This window comes from Hyaena hyaena, unplaced genomic scaffold (assembly GCF_003009895.1).
Source record: "Hyaena hyaena isolate Hyena2069 unplaced genomic scaffold, ASM300989v1 scaffold_44, whole genome shotgun sequence".
NCBI classification, from domain to species: domain Eukaryota; kingdom Metazoa; phylum Chordata; class Mammalia; order Carnivora; family Hyaenidae; genus Hyaena; species Hyaena hyaena.
The window spans coordinates 2,744,523-2,762,915 of record NW_024080676.1 but is presented as its reverse complement, the minus strand read 5'-3'; the positions used below and the strand labels follow the sequence as shown (position 1 = coordinate 2,762,915).

The following is an 18,393-nucleotide window of genomic DNA, read 5'->3' as shown; positions in this document are numbered from 1 at the left end:
TAACATACATACACAGCACCCCTATGAAAATCAGAAGGCACAATTCTGAAACAAGAGATGCCTCAAAGAAAGTGATCAATATACACATAATTATATATATAACATATAATATATATATAATTATTTGTTGTATTTGTTGTAATATTATGTTGTAATTATATATATGTTATACATAACAGAAAATCAGAAGTCACAACTCGGAAACAAGAGATGCCTCAAAAAAAGAAGTGGTATATAATATATATAAGATAATTATGTAGGGGAGCCTGGGTGACTCAGTCGGCTAAGCATCTGACTCTGGCTCAGGTCATGATCTCACAGTTCGTGGGTTTGGAATCCGCGTTGGGGTCTGTGCTGACAGCTTGGAACCTGGAGCCTGCTTTGGATTCTGTGTCTCCCTTTCTCTCTGTCCCTCCCCTGCTCACACTCCATCTCTCTCAAAAATAAACAAACATTTAAAAAAACTATAAATTATGTATATAATATACAACTATATTATATATAATTTTATAAAATTATGTACAACAGGTCATTAATATATAATGTGTGTTACAGCATATAATTATATATACTATATTAATGTACTAATATTAATATATAAATATTAATATATAATTATATGTAATGTTTTGTATATCTATTTATAGTTATTATAATTAAAAAATTTTTTTTTAATGTTTTATTTATTTCTAGGAGAGAGAGAGAGAGACAGCGTGAGCAGGGGAGGGTCAGAGAGAGAGGGATTCACAGACTCTGAAATAGGCTCCAGGTTCTGAGCTGGCAGTCAGCACAGAGCCTGATGCGGGGCTCGAATCCACGAACCGCGAGATCATGACCTAAGCAAAAGTCGGACGCTTAACCGACTAAGCCACCCAGGCACCCCTATATAATTTTAGAACCAGTGGGGACTTCAGAGATCAGCTAGCCAAAATGTTTACTAATTGTTTCACAAATGCCTCAGAAATCATCTTAAGGAGCAAGTGGGAGGCCAAGTAAGTAGCTCTACTTTCTTTTCCTTGTCATATGTATTCAGATTCTATGTAAGTTTTCTTTGGAAAGAGTTCCACTGCTTTTAAAACAAAAAAGTGTCAACAGAGAGATTGAAAGCCTGAATCCAGTCAGCCTGAATCCCGCACTTCACAGGTTTGAGGAAACTAACATTAGCTTTATTTAGAGTCATATCCAAGTAGTATCAAATAGGATTAAAACTGTTACCCTCTGATTTCCCAATTTAATGTAATTTCTATCATATCATGTTATGATTGGTGTACTTATCAATAACTATCTTAAATATTAATCAACTAGTAAAGTCAAAGGTCAGAATCAATTACAATATGTTGGCTATGTTAGGAATATTTCAAATTCTGGATTGTAAAAAAAGTACCAATGTATAAATGATTAGTGCTTTTACAAAGATATAACTGCTTTACAGGTTTCTTATAATATTAAAAAATTAACCTCATTTCTAAAATAGTGCCACAAAATAGAACTGTATACTATTATAGTATTCCATTAACTTAAGGTAAAAGAAAACAATCAGCTGTTATAAGGCATGTGTCTAAAAATATATATGGCTGTATATTATTTTCTAAAAATGGACCCTGAACTAACAGTGCTTAGCAAATAAATATTACCAAATTATCCTTATATTCTACTTTTTGGCTGGAGAAGAGAATGAATAAATAAATGTGTGAATTTATACCCCACAGTATACATTCAGGTGCCTGTCCAAATGACACAACTGGGATTCTAGAGAGACTACATTAAGTCACAAAAGCAAAATTCTCATTTTAAATCATATTCTCACAGTCATATAGGAAGGTGTTAAAATTATTAAATTATAAAATTATCAAAAGCCTAAAAACTATAAAAGAAGTGAATTTCAAGAAATAAAATCATATCATCATCATTCATTAGTTAAAATAATAGTAGTCCAAGAACCCTCATAGATAGTCTGCTGACTTTCTCCTGAGTAAAAGTACTGGCATAAAAAGTATGACATTTTTAATAACAGATTTAGTTAGAAAAATAAGAAACCAGAATCATCTTAAAGATGGACTTGATCAATTTCATCATCCACCTTCCTGCTGAAATTAACCAACAGGTTAGCTTCCTACTGGTAATCAGAAAATTAAATATACCAATTGGAATTAAATTTATACCTCGTTTTTTAGCCTCAGCCACCATTTCATCATATTCTTGTCGGTGACGTAAAGCTTCTTCCACAGATTTGGCAGGAAGATTTCTGGAAAAAAATGTTTTAAGTCAATTTTTAAAAAACTAACTTTTCATTAAAAAAAAAGTTTTATTTATTTCTGAGAGAGAGAGAGAGAGAGAGAGAACGCGAGCAGGGGAGGGTCAGAGAGAGATGGAGACACAGAATCTGAAAGAGGCTCCAGGTTCTGAGCTAGCAGTCAGCACAGAGCCTGACACGGGGCTTGAACCCACGAACCGTGAAGTCATGACCTGAGCCGAAGTCAGATGCAGAACGGACTGAGCCACCCAGGCGCCCCAAAAAACTTTTTAAAAAATGCTTATTTATTTTGAGAGAGAGTCACAGAGCACGAGTTGGGGAGGGGCCATGAGAGAGGGAGACACAGAATCCAAACCAGGTTCCAGGCTCTGAGCTGTCAGAACAGAGCCCAACATGGGGCTCGAACCCACAAATGTGAGATTATAACCTGAGCCGAAGTCAGACACTTGACCATCTAAGCCACCAGGCGCCCCAAGACTAACTTTTAAATGTGTTAACTTATTTTTTATAGTCAAATACAAAGAATTTCTAACTTAATCTTCTCATGAAAGGTTGAAAAGAACTCTGCATTTTAGAAAAGAAACAGAATCCAGGTTGCTAATATTTGTTATATAAATGTCACTTTACTTATGTTCTATGTATACATGTTTATATATTATTTAAACATGTCTGGTTTCAGACAATATTTCAGGGATTTTTTAGTCAATTTTTTGAGGTATAATTTTCATATAATAAAATGACTTAACATACTTCAAGAATATATTTTGATGAGTTTTAACAAATGTAAATAGGGGCACCTGAGTGGCTCAGTCGGTTAATCATCCTACTCTTGGTTTTGACTCAGGTCATGATCTCAAGGTTTGTGGGTTTGAGCCTGTATCAGGCTCCGTGTTGACAGTGCAGAGCCTGCTTGGGATTTTCTCTCTCTCTCTCTCTCTCTCTCTCTCTCTCTCTCTCTCTCTGCTACTCCCCTGCTCATGTTCTCCCTCTCACAAAATAAATAAAAATAAAAACCCAAATGTATATATACCTGTGCAATCAACGTATCAATCAGTCCCATCATTCTACAAAGTTTCTTTATGTCTCCTTTGTACTCAACACATACCCACCTTAGGCAATCATATCTCTATTCCTATCTTTATACATTAGTTGGCTGCCTTTTAAAGAGTTTCATATAGATTCTTTTTTATCTGGCTTCTTTTCCTAAGAATGCCTTTGAAATTCATCCATGTTATTCTGCATACTAGTAATGTATTCCTTTTAACTGGTGAATAGTGTTCTATTTCTCCATGTGGATGAACATTTAGTTTATTTCCAGTTGAGGGCCTATGGATAAAGATTCTATAAATATTTGCTTCAAGTGTTTGTGTGGGTATCTGCTTTCATTTCTTCTGGGTAAATATCTAATAGTAGAATTCTTGGGTCATATGGTAAGTGCAGGTATACTTTTATAACAAATTGGTTTTACTTTCAGAGTATTACGATAACATTCTAACTACAAACTTGATAATCAGGTTGTCACTTGCATGTACTATACTTTGGCTTTACAATTAATGGCTTCACAGAGTAGGTGACTTAGATGACTATGCAAAAGAAATACATTTATATATTACCAAATATCCAAATATATCATAATAATGTCCAGTTTGAGGAGTCAGGGTTTTTTTAAAAAAATTTTAAATTATTCATTCATTTTATTTAAAAAAAAAATTTTTTTTTTTTAAATAGGCGCCATGCCCAGTGTGGGACTTGAATTCATAACTCTGAGGTGAGGAGTCTCATGCTCTGTGACTAAGCTAGCCAGACACCCCTCAGTTCTTTTAATTACTTTTTTAAAGTTTACTTATTTTGAGAGAGAGAGAGAGCACAAGCTGGGTAGGGGGGATGGGTGGCTGAAGTCAAACGCTTAACCAACAGAGCAACCCAGGTGCCCCTTGAATTATTTTCAAGAGGTTAGGGTGGGGAAAGATATGTGACAAACTTTCATATTAAACATTTTGCCACCTCCTCTCTTCTCAAGTTAGTCGGATTCCTCCAGTAGTTGTAACAGGGAGGAATAATGGTTAAGACTTCTTCAGGCCATAATGGAATAAGAGAGACCAGGCTTGCCCTCTTAATTAATTAAAACAATGAAGAGAATATATACACTAAGCAATAGTTTTTAGACATGACAATAGGTAACACAAGATGGTGATCCTTATGAGAAGGAAACAAACAAGGTAATCCTGCAAATGCCTAAGCATATGGCCTGGGACCTCCAGGTCTCAGTGCTGGAAGAAAGTACTCAAAGTCCATTAGTCTTGCTGAGTTGAGGAAACAGAGTTTGGAGGTAAGGAGTATGACACAGCTAGAATTTGCAGAGACACAGCCAGAATTTGCAGAGAAGGGAGCTACAGAAGAGTCCTCTCAAATTTCTGGCTGAGTACTATTTATGCTTGTGTGTGATTAAACTATGGTAGCCAAAGAAAGAAATACTAGAAAGGAATAGAACTTCCTCAAAGACTACAGTGAGCCAGCCAGAACGGGGTCCTAACAGATGGGGTATCATCAGGATATTGGTTCAGTAGTAAGGATACTAGTCCTTAACTAAAAGCTGTTCCAGAACCACTCTAATAATGATTAGATTAAAAGGGACAAACCAGCTCCAAGTAACTGTACCAGACTAAAGCCAAAGAATATTTAAAGGAATACAAAAAGTCCAGGGTCCAACTATGTAAAATTACAAAATCTACAATCCAATAAAAATTACCTTAGAAGCAAAGAAGCAGGAAAAAAGACAATTTATACTGGAGAAAATAATTAACAGAAGTAGTGAAGTGTCAGATACCAGATTATACCTCAAGGATTACAAAACTGCTATAATAAATATACTCAAGGAGGTAGAAGGAGAGCACAATAAGAAAAACTCAAGATCCAAATCAAACTTTTACGGGTGAATAGTACAGTTTCTTTTTTTAAAATGTGTATTTATTTTGAGAGAGAGAGTGCACACATGCATGTATGTGCAAGCAGGGGAGGGGCAAAGAGAGGGGAAGAGGGAAAGAATCCCAAGCAGACTTCTGCCGACACGGGGCTCAACCCCATGAACCATAAGATCATAAGCTGTGCCCAAATCAAGAATCAGATGTTTAAACAACTAAGCCACCCAGGTGTCCTGACAAGTACAATTTCTAAACTGAAAAACACAAAAGATGGGACTGAGAGGAGACAGACTGAAAAACTGCAGGAAAAAAAAAATAAGTGAGCTTTAAAATAGAAGAGAAAGCTCTATAAAAGTGAAATACAAAGAGAAAAAAAAGTACTCCTCAATCACCTTAAAACAGCTGGAGTTATGGGATATATGTTTAACCCACTCAGAAGAAAGGGGAGAGAAGGCAGACAAAAAACTGTTGAAGAAATAAAGCCTACAATTTTTCCAAAATCATAAATGCAGACACATTAATTTCAATGAACCTCAAACAGAAGGGACATGAGGAAAACCGCACCAAAACATACCATCAAATTCATGAACATGAAGAAAAGATAAAGAAAAATCTTAAAAGCATTCAGAAAGTAAAAGAATTCAGACAGAAGATGAGTACTACAAAAAGTGCTAAAATAACATGCAGTAGAAAGAAATAATACCAGATAGAAATCTAGTTACATAACTTCTTAGAGGATAAAAGAAGGTTTAAAGAAAAAAATAGTAAAAAAAAAAGTATGGTGGGTGTGATGGTTAGTTTTGTGTATCAAACTTTCTCTCCCTCTCTCTCTCTCTGCCTGTTTTGCCTGTCTTTGTGCTGGGATAGGAGACTTCTCCTGCCTTTGGACCTGAACTAGAAATTACATCATCAGCTTTTCTCAGCCTTAGGACTTGAACTGGAACTGCAACATCAGCTCCCTGGGTCCTGAGCTTGCTGACTACAGATCTTCAGACTTCTCAGTCTCCATATTCATAACGGCCACTTCCTCCTAATAAATCTCTTTATTTATAGAATATATATAAAGAAGAACCTTTATATATACATGAAGTTTATAACATGTAAAGTAGAAGTATATTACTGTAATGTTCTTATATATGTGAAATAGTACAATATTACTTGAAGGTAATCATAAAGAGCTAAGATATATATATCATAAACAATAGAGAACTACTAACAAAATATTAAAATATAGGCAATTTATCAATAATAGATGAAATTAAAAGCCAACAAAATATTTTATTCAAAAGAAAGCCAAAAAGTAAAGAAGAATCCTGATTGCCATCCTATAATAAAAGATGAATTTCTCCACTTCCTTAGCATCTAACTTTAAACAGAATTGTTTCTAATAAGATTTAAAGAAAAGGGATTGTGAATGAAGCAAGAGAAAGAAATCAAGGAATCGATCCCATTTACAACTGCACCAAAAATCATAAAATACCTAGGAATAAATTTAACCAAAAAGGTGGAGAATCTATATACTGCAAACTACAGAAAGCTTATGAAAAAAATTGAAGAAGACACAAAATAATAGAAAAATCTTCCATGCTCCTGGGTAGGAAGAACAAATATTGTTAAAATGTCAATCTACACATTCAATGCAATCCCTAACAAAATAACCAGTATTCTTCACAGAGCTAGAACAAACAATATGAAAATTTGTGTGGAACCAGAAAAGACCCTAAAAGCCAAAGAAATCTTGAAAAAGAAAACCAAGGCTAGAGGCATCAAAATCCCAGACTTCAAGCTGTATTACAAAGCTGTAATCATCAAGACAGTATGGTAATGGCACAAAAACAGACACTCAGATCAATGGAACAGTATAGAAAACTCAGAAATGGACCCACAGACATATGGCCAACTAATCTTTGACAAAGAAGGAAAGAATATCCAATGAAATAAAGACAGTCTCTTTAGCAAGTGGTGCTAGGAAAACTGGACAGCGACATACAGAAAAATGAATCTGGACCACTTTCTTACACCATACACAAAAAGAAAGTCAAAATGGATGAAGGACCTAAACATAAGATAGGAAGCCATCCTCCAGTTACAGCAATGGATAGGTCAACCAGACAGAAAATCACTAAAGAAATAATGGACTTGAAAGACACATTGGACCAGATGGATCTGACGGATATATTTAGAACTTTACATCCTGAGGCCAGGGAATTTACTTTCTTCTCAAGTGCGCATGGCACATTCTCCAAGATAGATCACATACTGGGACATAAAGCAGCCCTCAATAAATATAAAAGAATAGAGATCATACCATGCACACTGTCAGATCACAATGCTTTGAAACTTGAAATCAATTACAGGAAGAAGTCTGGAAAACCGCCAAAAACATGGAGGTTAAAGAACACCCTTCTAAAGAATGAATGGGCCAATCAGGCAATTAGAGAGGAAATTAAAAAATATATGGAAACAAATGAAAATGAAAACACAACAATTCAAAATCTATGGGATGCGGCCAAGGCAGTCCTAAGAGGAAAGTACATTGCTCTCCAGGCCTATTTCAAGAGATTAGAAAAAGCACAAGTCCAAAATCTAACAGCTCACCTAAAGGAGCTAGAGGCAGAGCAACAAGAACGCCCTAAACCCAGTAGAAGAAGAGAAATAGTAAAAATTAGAGCAGAAATAAACAACATAGAGACCAAAGAAACAATTGAACAGATCAATGAAACCAAGAGTTGGTTTTTTGAAAAAGTAAACAAAATTGACAAACCTCTAGCCAGGCTTATCAAAAAGAAAAGAGAGAGCACCCAAATAGACAAAATTATGAATGAAAATGGACTTATTACAACCAACCCCTCAGAAATACAAGCAATTATCAGGGAATACTATGAAAAATTATATGCCAACAAATTGGACAACTTAGAAGAAATGGACAAATTCCTAAACACACACTCACTACCAAAATTCACACGGGAAGAAATAGAAAACCTGAACAGACCCATAACGAGTGAAGAAATCGAATCAGTGATCAAAAATCTCCCAACAAATAAGAGCCCTGGACCTGATGGTTTCCCTGGGGAATTCTACCAGACATTTAAAACAGAATTAATCCCAATTCTTCTCAAGCTATTCCAAAAAATAGAAGTCGAAGGAAAACTCCCGGACTCATTTTATGAAGCCAGCATCACTCTGATTCCCAAGCCAGACAGAGATCCAGCAAAAAAAGAGAACTATAGGCCAATATCCTTGATGAATACGGATGCAAAAATTCTCAACAAGATCCTTGCAAATCGAATCCAGCAGCATATCAAAAGAATCATCCACCAAGATCAAGTGGGATTCATTCCTGGGTTACAGGGCTGGTTCAACATTCGCAAATCAATCAATGTGATCCATCATATCAATAAAAGAAAAGATAAAAACCATATGATCCTGTCAATAGATGCAGAAAAAGCATTTGACAAAATACAGCATCCCTTCTTAATAAAGACTCTCGAGAAAGTTGGGATAGAAGGAACCTACTTAAACATCATCAAAGCCATCTATGAGAAGCCTTCAGCTAACATCATCCTCAACGGGGAAAAACTGAGAGCTTTCCCCCTGAGATCAGGAACACGACAGGGATGTCCACTCTCACCACTGTTGTTTAACATAGTGCTGGAAGTCCTAGCATCAGCCATCAGACAACAAAAGGAAATCAAAGGCATCAGAATTGGCAAAGAGGAAGTCAAACTTTCACTCTTCGCAGATGACATGATACTCTACATAGAAAACCCGACAGACTCCACCAGAAGCCTACTAGAACTGATCCAAGAATTCAGCCAAGTTGCAGGGTACAAAATCAACGTACAGAAATCGGTTGCATTTTTATACACCAATAATGAAGCAACAGAAAGAGAAATCAAGAAACTGATCCCATTCACAATTGCACAAAAAACCATAAAATACCTCGGAATAAACCTAACCAAGGATACAAGAGATCTGTATGATGAAAACTATAGAAAACTTATGAAGGAAATTGAAGAAGACACAAAGAAATGGAAAAACATTCCATGCTCATGGATAGGAAGAATAAATATAGTTAAGATGTCATTACTACCTAAAGCACTCTACACATTCAATGCAATTCCAATCAAAATTGCACCAGCATACTTCTCAAAACTAGAACAAACTATCCAAAAATTTGTATGGAACCACAAAAGACCCCGAATAGCCAAAGTAATACTGAAAAATAAAACCAAAACGGGAGGTATCACCATCCCAGACTTCAGCCTCTACTACAAAGCTGTCATCCTCAAGACAGTATGGTATTGGCACAAAAACAGACACATAGACCAATGGAACAGAATTGAGAACTCAGAAGTGGACCCAAAAGTATACAGCCAACTGATCTTTGACAAAGCAGGAAAGAATATCCAATGGAAAAAAGACAGCCTTTTTAACAGATGGTGTTGGGAGAACTGGACAGCAACATGCAGAAGAATGAAACTAGATCATTTTCTCACACCATGCACAAAAATCAACTCAAAATGGATAAAGGACCTGAACGTGAGACAGGAAACTATCAACACCCTAGAGGAGAAAGCAGGAAACAACCTCCTTGACCTCCACCGCAGCAACTTCTTACTTGACACATCCCCAAAAGCAAGGGAATCAAGAGCAAAAATAAACTGTTGGGACCTCATCAAGATTAAAAGCTTCTGCACAGCCAAGGAAACAACCCAGAAAATTAATAGGCAACCAACGGAATGGGAAAAGATAGTTGCAAATGACATATCAGATAAAGGGTTAATATCCAGAATCTATAAGGAACTCACCAAACTACACGCCCGAAAAACAAACAACCCAGTGAAGAAATGGGCAGAAGACATGAACAGACACTTCTCCAAAGAGGACATCCAGATGGCCAACAGACACATGAAACGATGCTCAGCATCCCTCCTCATCAGGGAAATACAAATCAAAACCACACTGAGATACCACCTCACGCCAGTCAGAGTGGCTAAAATGAGCAAATCAGAGAACTCTAGATGCTGGCGAGGATGTGGAGAAACGGGCACCCTCCTACACTGTTGGTGGGAATGTAAACTGGTACAGCCCCTCTGGAAAACAGTGTGGAGGTTCCTCAGGAAACTAACAATAGAACTCCCTTATGACCCAGCAATAGCACTGCTAGGAATTTACCCAAGGGATACAGAAATGCTGAGGCATAGGAGCACATGTACCCCAATGTTCATAGCAGCACTCTCCACAATAGCTAAAACATGGAAAGAGCCTAAGTGTCCATCAACAGATGAATGGATCAAGAAGATGTGGTTTATCTATACCATGGAATACTACATGGCAATGAGAAACAATGAAATCTGGCCATGTGTAGCAACATGGATGGACCTTGAGGGTGTTATGCTGAGCGAAATAAGTCAGGCAGAGAAGGACAAATATCATATGTTTGCAAGTATAGGAGGATTAGGAGGAACTTGACGGAGGACCAAGGAGGAGAAGAAGGGGGGAAATGGTGGGGGAAAGGGAGAGAGGCAAACCATGAGAGACTCTTGAATGCTGACAAAAACTGAGGACTGATGGATGTTGGGGGGAGGAGGGATGGGCATGGAGGAGGGCACTTGTGGGGATGAGCACTGAGTGTTATGTGGAAACTAATTTGACAATAAACTATTTGTAAAAAAAAAAGAAAAAAAGAATATATTCTTTTCTTTTTTTAATTTTTAAAAAATTTTAATGTTTATTTATTTTTGAGAGAGAGACAGAGTGTAAACGGGGGAGGGGCAGAGAAAGAGGGAGACACAGAATCCAAAGCAGGCTCCAGGCTCTCAGCGGTTAGCACAGAGCCTAATGAGGGGCTCAAACTCAGAGTGTGAGACCATGACCTGAGCCGAAGTCGGACGCTCAACCAACTGAGCCACCCAGGTGTCCCAAGAATATATTCTTACTAACAGTAAACCAACTTACTTGACACTCAGTAGTTATTATGTCAAGCTCCAAATTTAAAAATTTGTCCAAAAGGCAAAGAAAAATACATCTAAGTACATATTAAATAGCAAGAAAGGAAAAATAATTGCCTTATCTTCTTAAGGTAAGGCAGGAGGGTTGAAATAAGAATTGATATAAAAAGCCAAGATTTTATGTTTCAATCATTGGCTCAGAAATACTCTTAGAAAATATGTATACAGTTTACACATCAATAATATATTCTTCCCGGTTAGTTTTAGGATACATGACTGAGGTTTTTAAAATTTCCTGAACACCATTTCTGTATCTAATTTCTTAATACATTTTGTGTGAAATAGTAAACAAAATTAACGTTTAAAATATAAATAGTGTGCCTGATGAACACCACAACACTTACGATGGTCGATCCTCAAGAATCAGGGCAGTGGTAGAAAGTGGCTCAAATTCAAAATTCTTACGTCTTGAAGACTGAGGTGGTGGTTTACAGGTCCTCCCTGTTCGTGCTTCATACTCCTGGAAGAGATAAAAATATACTTTAGACAGTCTTTTCCAATTTTGTTTTTATTATTAAATCTGTATCATTCAGAATATTATACTATAGTAAAAGATATATTCAATTTATACATTAATTTAGTAAAAAATCAGGCAGACCAAAAAAGTCTCTTTTTTCCACTGAAGCAATCTAACTCATGAATTTTTATTACATATAAAGCATCAAAGTATGTTAAGGTGGGGGAGATACAAATGCACTATGTTAATGAGGGAAGGCTTTAGGGAGATGTTCCTGATTGACTTCTATGGCATCAGTTTCCCAAGTCCAGTTTTGAATAATCTACAATCAGATAAACCTCTAAACCTTCAGCCAGATTAATAATGGAAATGTTGACATAAGATACAGATAATCCTATTGTAATGTCTTGAAGATATTTCTCAAGAGTAACACTGAACCTGTAACCAAATACTGGTTTTCAGTTTCGACCTACTTTGGATCTAAATACTGTAAATTTAAATATCAATTTGCCACCATATCTTATCTAAAAATATGGCAAAAGATTGTCAAATATATGACTAAAATTAAGAAACTATTATTATAATATTTTTCTAATTCATCTGAACTGATAAAACTAACATTCAAAAAGAAATTAAATTAATTGGACATGATATATTCTTGGTGGACACCTTCATATTTCTACAGTTAAGCATTTTTTCATAAATGTTTACAGATTTATACTGAAATTATTTCTAGAAATTTAACAAAGGTCAATAACAAGCTTACAGGCTTATAATTTCCAGAACCCACATTTTTCCCTTTCTAAAAATATATGTAAATAAAAATAAATTGATCTAGATTTGATCATCTCCAGGTAACAAATATAATTTTAATGAAATTCTCAATGATTACACACAATTTTATGAGTATATCTGCAAGTCTTTACTGGCAGCTACAAAAAACATTAATTTAAATGAAGAAAATAAAATGGACTTAAAGTGATCAAGTGTTTCACTTACTACTTGCTTTCCTACCATGGCCTATAATTCTTTTTATATTATGTTTTCCAACTTCTATTTTCCCCTAGTGAATCAAACAGTTGTAAAATAATAAACTGATGGTTCTATCTTTCTTAAAAATGTGATTGTCCTGTTGAAACTTAATCTTCTAATTTGAGATAGTTTTAAAAAATTTTATGCTGTCTTAATCATTTTCTATAAACTCCAGTTTATGGTTACTGCCAGCGTTTATAAAGGTTTATGTTACTTTTTAAATGTTTTTTATTTCTTAGAGAGAGACAGCATGAGCAGGGGAGGGTCAGAGAGAGGGAGACACAGAATCTGAAGCAGGCCTCAGGCTCCAAGCTAGCTGTCAGCACAGAGCCCGATGTGGGGCTTGAAGCCACGAACCATGAGATCATGACCTGAGCTGAAGTCAGATGCCCAACCGAGCCACCCAGGCACCCCTATATTATTATTTTATAATTCTTTAGTTCTGCATCTTCCCTTCCATCTAATAAATCTATGTTCTGTTAATCTGAGAGCTCCTCTGGATAATTATGCTGGATTTTTAGAGACTTCTTTCTCAAGTTAAGTCTCTGTATGCTCATTTTTATTAACTTCCATCCCAAAGAACTGTACAGCTTTTCAGAGTCAAAAGGTCACTCATTTTTCTTTTTCATAAATTTTCTTTCCCAGCATCTAGGATATACATGTAATTATGATCAATATTTTTTTTTATATTTTAAATGTTTGTTTAATATAATTTTTTAGGGGCGCCTGGGTAGCTCAGTCAGTTAAGTGTCAGACTTCGGCTCAGGTCACGATCTCACCACTCATGGCTTCGAGCCCCATGTTGGACTCTGTGCTGACAGTTCGGAGCCTGAAGCCTGCTTCACATTCACATTCTCTCTCTTTTTCTGCCCCTCCCCCACTCATGCTCTGTTCTTCTCTCTCTCAAAAGTAAATAAACATTAAAAAAAATTTTAATGTTGATTTTTTTGTTGAGAGAGAGAGAGAGAGAGAGAGAGAGAGAGAGAGAACACGCACAAGCAGGAAAGGGGCCGGGAGAGAGAAAAAGAATCCCAAGTGGTCTCTGTGCTGCCAGTGCAGAGTCCGACTTGTGGCTGCAACTCACACACAAGCTGTGAGATCATGACCTGAGCTGAAATGAAGAGTCAGATGTTTAACAGACTGAACCACCCAGTCGCCTCATGATCAATGTTTCTTTTCTTTGTTAGAAACTCAAATGTAACAAATCCCTCTTTCTGCTAATATTGTTATTAAAAATCATAACTAGTAGACATATGAGATTTCTTTAATCATATATTTAAAATTTTTTTAATGTTTTATTTATTTCTGAGAGAGAGAGAGAGAGAGAGAGAGAGAGAACTTACGCAGGGGAGGGTCAGAGAGAGAAGGAGACACATAATCGGAAGCAGGCTACAGGCTCTGAGCTAGCGGTTGGTTACCACAGAGCCCTACGCGGGGCTCAAACCTCGGATGCTCAACTGACTGAGCCACCCAGGCTCTCCTTTAATCATTTAAATGGCACTCTGTTTTCCTACAATGTAACCTGTTATTGCCAGACAGAATCCAAAGAATATTATCCAATAAAGTATTTCCCAAATAAATGCCAAAGCACAGACAGCAAAGTAACACTTCTAAATCAATATATTAATAACAACACTTATGAACACAATGTACCATGCTCTGCTTTAAACATTTAACACATTTGGTCCTTGAAACAAACCTGTGAAGCACCTAACTCATAATACAGGAAACTAAGGCTCAAAGATACGCAGACTTGCTTAAGGTCATAAAAGGCAGACAGTGAAGCTCCAGAAACTGGCCTTTTAACAATGTATTACCTGACTATATTAACAGTCAAGTTGATTTCTCTATAATTTAAAAAGAATTAAACAGATAAAATCATTCAGTGAAAGAATAATGAGAATTTTTTAGATGGGTAGATCAAGCTGACAATATATCACTGATTCAACTAAAAATCACAAGAAAAGACCCCAGTTAGTGTTTCCTGTTACAATGCAATATGAAATAGTCTTGTCAAAAGAAAAATCAAAGTTAAATATGATTAAGCCTCTAGAATTGTGCTCTCCAATAGGTAGTCAAAAGAACCAATAACTGGGCTCCCTGGGTGGCTCAGTGGGTTGAGCATCCGACTTCAATTCAGGTCATAATCTCACAGTTTGTGGGTTCCAGTCCCACACTGGGCTCGCTGCTGTCAGCAAGGAGCTCGCTTTGAACCCCGTGTCCAGCCCCCCACCTTGATCTATACCACTTACTAGCTCTCTCTCTCCCAAAAATAAATTTAAAAATGTTTTTAAAAAAGAAGTGCTAACCAACGATGTCACATACACTTAAATATACATAGAAAAGAAAACATCAAGGGATCTGAACTATTAGGAGGTTCTCCTATGGAGGACTGGACTAGGAATAAAGGGGATTTGTTTTACTTTAACATACTCAGTATTACCTGAATTTTCTTACAAGAAGAAATAAAGTACCTTTGTAAGAGAGAAGATCATTTACAGTCATGGTAGATAATTGACAAAGATTTTACTAAAGAGGCAGAATCACAACTGGGACAAAAATAAGGGGTATTAATTCCATAGGCAGAAAGGACTGGAAAGAAGAAGTTGGAGGGGAGGGGTGGGGAAGCAAAGGCATGGATCAAGGAAACACATTAATTTCACTGAATATGAAAAAGGATGGGGAATAAGGCTGGAAACACGTAAGCTAAATTATGGAATTTTCCATTGATATAAATATTTGGAATTTATGAACAAAATGGAGAGCCACTGAAAGTCTGGCTAAAGCCTACTTTTTTTTTTTTTTTTTTTTTTTAAAGGAAGCTCTATGGCCAACGTGGAGCCTGAACTCAGAACCCCAAGATCAAGATTTGCATGCTCTAATGACTGAGGCATACAGGTGCCCCTAAAGCCTAACTTTGATGAAAGTAATCTTTTATTAAAAATCAACTAAGTATACATTTAATATAAAAGGTGACACAAAAAGAGGTGCCTAAATATCATTTATATATCTACCTTACAAATGAGGTGTATACACAACTGTCATTCAAGAATTTTTTACAAGAAAGAAATTGTATCTCTTGCATTTCCTATCAGAGATCCTCAGCATAAAAATGCTTTAAGTTTCTAGAGGGTTATGAACAAAAGAAGCTTAAAAACACAGTATCAATCCAGCCCTAAATAAAAACAGTATAGATTTATATATCTGAATGATTCAAATGTTAATTTGAGCTGAATTAAAGATGTTACTCTAATGTGATTAAAGTTACAAATTATATCAGAAATAGTAAAATATTAAGCATCAGTACTTTCAAAATTGATCACATGATGATATCCATTAGTTGTCTTTTTTTTTTTAATCACATGTAACAAAAACCTAACTCAAACAGGTGTAGGTGAATTTATCAGATCACAGAACTGAATATTCTATACATTTAGCTAACTTTGGTCTTTGACCAAGAGGTTCATAGCGTTAGTCTAAGACTCCACTTCTCTGCCAGTCTCTCAGTCACGGCCTCCTCTGAGTGCAGATTTCAGAAGGCTGGCTTGCTGCTCAGAGAAATGACTATAGCAATGCTAGTTGTCACATCTTTATAATGTAAATTACAAAGATCCTCCATCTGCTCTTCTAGAAACTCTCACAAAAGAGAAGAACTTCCTGGAAGTTCTTAGTAAATATCTCCCTCCACAAGCATCATAGTGACCTGAGAAATAAGCCTCATCAATGAGTCCATCAGGGCCTGTAGCTGAAGCAGATCACATGACTCTTAAGTAACTCTTGAGTTCAGGGCAGTAGGCAGTTCACAGAGCTCACGTTATGGAAAAGTAGTTGAAACACCTAAGACTTCACTTCACAAACATGACCAAATAATATGTCATGGGTGGGATTCACTTTAATTCCATGTGTATCATGTCATAAATATCGCCCGTATATTTCTTCAAGATAAGTTTAATAATGAGCTGAACACTGGTAATTTTATAGGCTATAAAGGAACTTTACAATATTAAAAAGCAACTAGAAACCTCATAGTCCAAGGAAATCAGTAAATAACATTAGCTATAGTACAACCACTGTCTGAAAATACTGTTAAGACTCTGACTCATTTTATGTCAAAAAAGATCAGTTTTAAATGACTTATTTTATAAGTAGTTGCCAAATATAAGAATAATTTAATACATGCAATGTATTTTTTTTAACAAATAGTTTATTGTCAAATTAGTTTCCACATAACACTCAGTGCTCATCCCCACAAGTGTCCTCCTCATTGCCCATCCCTCCTCCCCCCCACATCCATCAGTCCTCAGTTTTTGTCAGCATTCAAGAGTCTCTCATGGTTTGCCTCTCTCCCTTTCCCCCACCATTTCCCCCCTTCTTCTCCCCCTTGGTCCTCCGTCAAGTTCCTCCTAATCCTCCTATACGTGCAAACATATGATATTTGTCCTTCTCTGCCTGACTTATTTCGCTCAGCATAACACCCTCAAGGTCCATCCATGTTGCTACACATGGCCAGATTTCATTGTTTCTCATTGCCATGTAGTATTCCATGGTATAGATAAACCACATCTTCTTGATCCATTCATCTGTTGATGGACACTTAGGCTCTTTCCATGTTTTAGCTATTGTGGAGAGTGCTGCTATGAACATTGGGGTACATGTGCTCCTATGCCTCAGCATTTCTGTATCCCTTGGGTAAATTCCTAGCAGTGCTATTGCTGGGTCATAAGGGAGTTCTATTGTTAGTTTCCTGAGGAACCTCCACACTGTTTTCCAGAGGGGCTGTACCAGTTTACATTCCCACCAACAGTGTAGGAGGGTGCCCGTTTCTCCACATCCTCGCCAGCATCTAGAGTTCTCTGATTTGCTCATTTTAGCCACTCTGACTGGCGTGAGGTGGTATCTCAGTGTGGTTTTGATTTGTATTTCCCTGATGAGGAGGGATGCTGAGCATCGTTTCATGTGTCTGTTGGCCATCTGGATGTCCTCTTTGGAGAAGTGTCTGTTCATGTCTTCTGCCCATTTCTTCACTGGGTTGTTTGTTTTTCGGGCGTGTAGTTTGGTGAGTTCCTTATAGATTCTGGATATTAACCCTTTATCTGATATGTCATTTGCAACTATCTTTTCCCATTCCGTTGGTTGCCTATTAATTTTCTGGGTTGTTTCCTTGGCTGTGCAGAAGCTTTTAATCTTGATGAGGTCCCAACAGTTTATTTTTGCTCTTGATTCCCTTGCTTTTGGGGATGTGTCAAGTAAGAAGTTGCTGCGGTGGAGGTCAAGGAGGTTGTTTCCTGCTTTCTCCTCTAGGGTGTTGATAGTTTCCTGTCTCACGTTCAGGTCCTTTATCCATTTTGAGTTGATTTTTGTGCATGGTGTGAGAAAATGATCTAGTTTCATTCTTCTGCATGTTGCTGTCCAGTTCTCCCAACACCATCTGTTAAAAAGGCTGTCTTTTTTCCATTGGATATTCTTTCCTGCTTTGTCAAAGATCAGTTGGCTGTATACTTTTGGGTCCACTTCTGAGTTCTCAATTCTGTTCCATTGGTCTATGTGTCTGTTTTTGTGCCAATACCATACTGTCTTGATGATGACAGCTTTGTAGTAGAGGCTAAAGTCTGGGATGGTGATCCCTCCCGTTTTGGTTTTATTTTTCAGTATTACTTTGGCTATTCGGGGTCTTTTGTGGTTCCATACAAATTTTTGGATAGTTTGTTCTAATTT

At 36.6% G+C, this 18,393-nt stretch overlaps 1 protein-coding gene across 1 annotated transcript in view; it reads right to left on the bottom strand.

Moving 5' to 3' along the window:
* The window catches only part of TBC1D12 (TBC1 domain family member 12), a 102,650-nt gene that overhangs the window by 24,932 nt on the left and 59,325 nt on the right, over positions 1-18,393 (bottom strand). The window contains exons 3-4 of the mRNA XM_039230214.1: positions 11,534-11,649; positions 2,163-2,245 (exon numbers count right to left, since the gene is read on the bottom strand). Of these exons, the coding sequence (XP_039086145.1) occupies positions 2,163-2,245; positions 11,534-11,649 (199 nt within the window). The remainder of the gene's footprint in view (positions 1-2,162; positions 2,246-11,533; positions 11,650-18,393) is intronic.